This window comes from Macrobrachium nipponense, chromosome 23 (assembly GCF_015104395.2).
Source record: "Macrobrachium nipponense isolate FS-2020 chromosome 23, ASM1510439v2, whole genome shotgun sequence".
NCBI lineage: Eukaryota > Metazoa > Arthropoda > Malacostraca > Decapoda > Palaemonidae > Macrobrachium > Macrobrachium nipponense.
Window position 1 is genome coordinate 30,218,460 of NC_061090.1, and position 7,318 is coordinate 30,225,777.

Below are 7,318 nucleotides of genomic sequence, written 5' to 3' on the forward strand. Positions count from 1 at the left end.
ATCTGAAACTAGTCTACTTAGAACCCAGGATCTGGAATACAATCTATTGGAAATCCATGGATCTGCAATTGGTAATCTCACTGGAATCCAGGAATCTGGGACAAAATATAATTGGAGTCCTTGTATCTGGAACACAAATTAATTGAGGTCCATGGATCTGGAACACAAACTAACTGGAATCCATATATCTGGAATAGAACCGAATTGAAACCCATGGATCTGGAAGACAATCTAAATGGAATCTAGGAATCTGGGACTCAGAGTAATTGGTATCAGGAAGAGGCTCTAACTAAATCAGAATCCAGGAACCCAGAACATTACCTCATCGAATGAGAATCCAGAGAGGCGGGGCAGAAGCTTACTGGACTGGAGTATCCAGGGGACATGGAAGGAGATCAAGCTGAACTGGAGTACTGGAATTAGAACGAACTGGATTCCAAGGAACCTAAATAAGAATGCTGACGAATTCGAATCCTCTGACCTGGAAAGGAATCCAGTGACCTGGCCTCCGGAGTACTGGAATTAGAACGAACTGATTCCAAGGAACTAAACAAGAATGCTAACGAATTCGAATCCTTTGACCTGGAAAAAGATCCAGTGACTGGAAGAGACTCGAAGCGAGTTGAAAACTGATGACCTGGACGAGGATCTAGTAAAAGGTTCTCGTTAACCCCAACATTTCCTAAAACTATTCTTGGTATATGACCAGTATTCACAGTGGTTATATACAGGGTGTCCATAAAGTCCCAGTACCATTGAAAGTATTTATTGCTCAGAAACCATATCACACAGAGTAATGCAGTTTTTTGTAGAATGTTCTACATGTCCTCAAGTTTACATTCAGAGCACAATTCATTTTGAAAACAAAATTGCATTATTCTATGTTATATGGTTTCTAACAATAAATACTTGTAATGGTACTGGAACTTTATGGACACCCTATACATCATTAACAAATAGGTGTCGTATAAAATATACTCGTATCTCCAGTCTCGTCTAAAGGTTTGCGATCACAAGATATTTCCAAACCAATTCAATTTCAATGGACGCGGTTCGACAAGTATCAGACCCCATTAGCGGTGACAGCTCTCGGCACTAATACTGTCATGTCTTCGCGGTATAACAAGACGCGCTCGCGCTGGGGGCGGGGGTAGGGCGTTCCTGTTGGGGGGTTATATATATAAGCATTTTGACATAACAAGAGGCCACTTTGTCCGTGGGGGACTTAGTGTCAGAAGCAGTGGTCGTATCCCATTTCTGCTGTCTGTCAGTCAGTTACACAAGAGCCTCTAGTACGAAGAAAGAAATCGTGGCAGGTTTAAGAGAGAGAGAGAGAGAGAGAGAGAGAGAGAGAGAGAGAGAGAGAGAAAGTGGGATGAAAGACAATTGTTGAAAGAAATTCCGTATAAACTTGATTCAGTTCGACATTAGAAAGAAAGACAGAGAGTAAACAAACAGAGAGAGAGAGAGAGAGAGAGAGAGAGAGAGAGAGAGAGTAGTGGGAGGGGTTGTACTACATCTCTTTCTCACCTCCTGCAAATACAAATCAATACGTCCTCAGAACAGAAATGAATAACGTTAAACAACTCACCGTCCGCAGTCAAGTTCGGTCGATGAGTCGAGGGGCAGAACCAATATCGGCGTCGCAGTGACTAGGGTCCTCGAGCCATCCATCATCAGTCCGAGGATCATCAACTGTCGAATCCTACTGAACACTTCAATGACACACGAGAGGATCTTCTTCCTTCGAGGACGACTTTCCCGACTGTCACGCCTGTACGGACAGAGGGAAAGGAAAGGTAATTCAGGTCATTCTCTTTTGTCTCTCTCTCTCTCTCTATTGTGAAATAATTGCTTTCGATCTTGTCTGGGCTTTTAGTAATTGACCAGTTTGTTTGTGTGTGTGTGTTTATTATTTATTTATTTATTTGTATGGCGTTTTTATTGGTTATCTTTATTTGGTTATTCAGCAACGGGACCAACGGTTTAATGTGACTTTCGAGAGTGAACTTCTATCACCAGAAATACACATCTTTCACACTCAATGGAATACCAGAGAATCGAACTCGCAACCACTAAGGTGGCACGCAACACCATACCGCCCACGCCACTGAAGCACTTCTGTGTGTGTGTGCAGTTTTTCTTCTCGGAGTTTTGTCTTTGAATTCTCTGTATCATAAGTAAATAGTTTTCGATTGCTTGACTTTCATACGGCCTTATTTACCACCTAGGGCATTGATTAACTGACCTGTCTGCGCGCGCGCGCGCGTGTGTGTGTGTGTGTGTGTTTGTGTATAGCTTTATCTGGAACACCTTTCCATGCAAAATGAACTGCAACTTAGTGTGGTTCAACATTGTCAACTAAAATTCTCTGCTTATGATTCATGTAGTCAGGGATGGCTTAAGGACCATCTGACTGAGGGGGTTAGGTAAAGACAATTTTGACCAACTTAGTAGAGAGAGAGAGAGAGAGAGAGAGAGAGAGAGAGAGAGAGAGTTCCCTCAGGTGACCAGATGCATGGGAGAGAGTAAGTTCTCCCAGGCATACGAATGCAAGATTATGAGAGAGAGAGAGAGAGAGAGAGAGAGAGAGAGACGCACGCACTCGTCTTAACTCTTTTGTTACAAATGAGGCTCCGAATGATTGTCTCAGTTCGGAAACAAAGGAGAGAAGAGGCGTTGGACCTTAATGGGTCCATTTGTATGCCAGATTAGAGGGGGTTTTCTGAGCCAGAGTCATTTAGCAGAAGTGAGTTTCAGTACTTGGACAATCTGGGGGAGAGGGGGGTGGGAGGTTGGAAGCAGAAGCAAGCAATAAAGGAGATGGAGAGAGGAGGGAAAGAGGGATTGAGATTGAGATGGAGAGAGAGAGAGAGAGAGAGAGAGAGAAAGGTACCTATGTCACTATGTTCGAGTTTTATCGTAGTGTATATATATATATATATATATATATATATATATATATATATATATATATATATATATATATAAATTATAACCATACATCTTTATCGATTAGACTTTACGCTTAGCAACAAATTTCCTTTCGTTACAACTCAACTAAAACCGTACTTTGTAATACAAAACTTTTGATATACAATCCTTGTTTCGTATCAATACCATATTTCAAATTTATGAACACTGCAGGGACAACAGCCATTGTCTGTTCATGACAAAAAAACATAAAAAAAAGGCGATTCCTTTATCTGCGATGGCTAAACACCAACTCAGACACACGAGAGATTAAAAAAGTCCACGGGTCACAATGAGACGCGCGTATGGGATCACATTCGAGCGAATTCAACCGTTTCATTGAATTATCTGGGATTCATCACGAACTCTTTTTCAGGGGAAACAATATCACAAATATATGTATATTTTTTTTTTTATTTGGGTGAACTGAATAATGTTTTTCATCGCCAGAAAACTATTTTATATTGATTTTTTTTTTGTGTAAATGTTTTCGTCCTTTAGAAAATCAACAGAAAAATTATGAACTTTCTCTCTCTCTCTCTCTCTCTCTCTCTCCTCTCTCTCTCTCATACCATAAGTGATAGTACATTCAGGTCAAAAAGTGAATTACCAGCTTTCAAAGTTTAAGTAAACTCTCTCTCTCTCTCTCTCTCTCTCTCTCTCTCTCTCTCTCTCTCTCATGGCGCAGGTCGTGAAGCGTCAAGATCAAATACTGAATGACCACCGTTCGAAGTTCAAGTAAGCTTCTCTCTCTCTCTCTCTCTCTCTCTCTCTCTCTCTCTCTCTCTCTCATGACACAAATGGTATAGCCCGTAGAGCTCACGAACTGAATAACCAGCGTTCGATCCCTGAAGTGAACGAGCAGGGACGATATTGGTTCGATCCCTAAAAATCCATTACGCCACTCAGAACCACAGCAGCGGATTGTGCACCCAGTTGTCAGTCGACTGTTGTGGACTGCAACACCTGAAGTAGTTGTTAGGTTTTGTTGATAAAAATTTATTTATAGGGAATTCGTGATGAGTTTGAGATATCTAATGTAATTTAAGTAATTTTATCAATTCGAAGAACTTTCTAAACGGCTCAAAATATAAAACTTTTAATATAAAAATCGACGTTGCAAATTTTATACTTATCCGCTGGTATGGTGGCTAGCGTCGTGGTATGACGCTCAGATGTAGCGGGTTCGCGCCTCCCCCCTCCCCTGGTTCTGTATAGTGATCAGTTACTGCTGCAGAGTCGGGGTGGGGTGGTGGGGTTCTTTAAACGGTGGGAGGTTGAAATCAACAATCTATGGAATGTTGAATTTCAAGTCAATGGACCCTTTGGTGTACCTGTTCCAAGTGAGTGGGTTTCATCTACTGAAATAATAATAATAATAATAATAAAATAAACGCCGCAATTTCTTTCCACAACAATAGAGAAGGGGGAAATATCCAGCATTTATAAAAAACCACAAAATTTCATTACCCAGCGTCTATCTATATATATATATATATATATATATATATATAATATATATATATATATATATATATATGTATGTATATATGAAAAACAAATCGTTTCTATCAAATTTCAAACCATTCCAGAGAATTCTCTGCCTCTCATTCCGTGCCGTAAAGACTTTGATGATCGTTTTCAAAATTTAAAAAAAAAAAAAAAAACGCTATTCAAATTGCACTGACACGAAAAGCTGTAACGTATTCGATGTTTTTTGATTGGTTGGCGCCAAAGGATACAAGCGTCTCTGTGTCGACAGGGGTCCTTAATCTCTTGGGTATTAAGAACTCAATAATATATATATATATATATATATATATATATATATATATATATATATATATATATGTGAGTGTGTGTGTGTATATATATACATATAGATATATATATATATATATATATATATATATATCTATATACACACACACACACACACATATACATATATATATATATATATATAGATATATATATATATATATATATAATATATATATATTGAGTTCTTAATACCCAAGAGATTAAAACGACCCCTGTCGACACAGAGCCGCTTGTATCTTTGGCGCCAACCAATCAAAAAACATCGAATATATATATATACATACATACATATATATAATATATATATATATATATATATATATATATATATATATACAACATATTTATAAAAATAAATATATAATTTTTTTTTTATGAGAAAAATAAAAATAAAAAAACTAAAGACCTATTTCTTATGACTTAAATATCAGTTAAATTAATACCGACCTCCTATAAATCATTAGATGATAAAAAAATAACAGACACAAAGAAACTCTATCTCTCAGTAACCTAATGAAAAACACCAGTTATTTTCTATCTACTTGATCAGCATCAATGAGGAAATATCACCCATTTTCCTACGAATTTTTATCAATAAAACAGAAAAAAAACTATATGACCGGTATTCGACGAATTGCAAAAAGTGATAAATTGTCGGGAGCGCACCAAAGTCCATTTTAATGGCATCGGAGAATCAAGACCATGTTTTGAAGAAGTAACAATATATTGTGTGGGGGGGGGGGGGGCGTGTTTTGTTGCGGGTGTGGCAATTACCCACACTAAATATATATAACCACTATGAATTTACCAAAACTAATTCCGCGCTAAAAGCTTCTCTTTTCGAAGCCCATTTCCGGCTCGAAACGCTAATTTCGACTCTAATGCCTTTAATTCTGTCATCTTTCAAATGGTGGTTTCAGTAAACAGTTCTGAAAAACTGCTACTAAGTGACGTTGCCCAGTCGCCAAGTGATTTTTTCATCTGAATGTTTTCGCGACGTCTCGTGTCAGAGAGAGAGAGAGAGAGAGAGAGAGAGAGAGAGAGAGAGAGGGAGGTCTGTGAGGTATTCTTGGCCTTCAATTTAACCCGAATTCTTGTCTTGTAGCTAAATTATTAGTTTGTATTCAGTCAAAAAGGTTATTTCATCACAGCCATTTCTGAGACGAAATTGCTTGATAGTGTCAGAATCTGAACCTCAAACATTTATTATTATTTTTGAACTTTAACTTCTTTTAAATTTCATCAGCGATGACGTCATTGAAATCATTTTAATAAACTTTATTTAATATTAAGGATAATATATCGAAAGCTCCTTGTTGCACTAAATCTATCATTTTTTCCATACAGCAAATACACAGCTCCATGTATAATGCAATAATAGTTATCTTCTTTTAAAGAGAAATTAAAACCACTTTCACTGCAATACTTTAAAAAGATAAAATGAATGAAGGTTATAAAAATAAAGGCAAAGTACTAAACAACTCTTCCTTTATAGTATAATACTAAAAAAACAAAAAACAAAATATCACAATGAAACGAAGCATCACAGAAATACATTGAAAAAAATATATATAAATTCTAAAACGGAATTCACATCAGTTCTTTACTCACCGCCCTCCAATGAATGAGTGTTATAAAAATAAAGGCAAAGTACTAAACAACTATTCCTTTATAGTATAATACAAAAAAACAAAACTATCACAATGAAAGGAAGCATTAAAAAATACATTAAAAAATATATAAATCACTGAATGGAAATCACATCAATTTTCTGCTCCATCAGGACACGATCGACCCGACGGGATGCATCAGCAGGTGCTTCCTGAGGGAGAGGTGATCCGGGAACACGGAGGGACAGCTGGCGCAGTGGAAGACCCTGTGGGACGCCGTGTGATCTTGGAGGACGTCGAAATCGTCGAAGGTCCTGAAGCAGTTGAGGCAGACGAAAGGAACCTCCCTGAAGTGGACGGACTTGTGGATCAGCATCTTCTTCTCCGTGGGGAACCCTTCCTTGCAGATCTTGCAGCGGAAGGGCGCTGCTAGTGGACCCTTCGGCTTCTGCTGGCGAGGAGATGGTGGACGTCCTTCCACCTTCCCCTTCCGAGGGAGATCCTGCGATGACCTAGGAGCTGCAGAGAGTTCCATCAAGGCTGCTATTCTTCGAGTAAGTGAGGGTCATATATATTCTTCTTCTTCTTCTTCTTCTTCTTCCCCTTCTTCTTCTTCTCTCGCTGAATTATCTCTGCTCTTCTTCCTCTCTGATCTGCGAGAATTGGGGTCTTCTGTCTTCCTTCTCCTCAGTTTCATCGAGTTTCTTCGTTCGCCGGACATCTCGTCTTCGAAAGAGATACGATAATATTATCCGTCAATATCCGATCGGCAGGACATTCGATACTCGTTGACATAAGTCTGTGTTTGTATGGATCTCTCTCTCTCTCTCTCTCTCTCTCTCTCTCTCTCTCTCTCTGTGCCAAAGGTTATATGTAACAAGGATACATTAATTTTTTTAATGAAATAGGGA

General features: G+C 38.4%; 1 protein-coding gene across 1 annotated transcript; it reads right to left on the reverse strand.

Moving 5' to 3' along the window:
- Positions 1–6,576: 6,576 nt before the first annotated feature.
- LOC135197497 (transcription factor che-1-like) lies at positions 6,577–6,942 on the reverse strand. Its single transcript, XM_064224564.1, has one exon. It carries the CDS (start codon positions 6,940–6,942, stop codon positions 6,577–6,579), a length of 366 nt encoding a protein of 121 aa, XP_064080634.1.
- Between the last annotated feature and the right edge of the window lie 376 nt (positions 6,943–7,318).

Coding starts and splice junctions, on each gene's coding strand:
- LOC135197497 (XM_064224564.1), bottom strand. CDS start 6,942: ATGGAACTCTCTGCAGCTCCTAGGTCATCGCAGGATCTCCCTCGGAAG.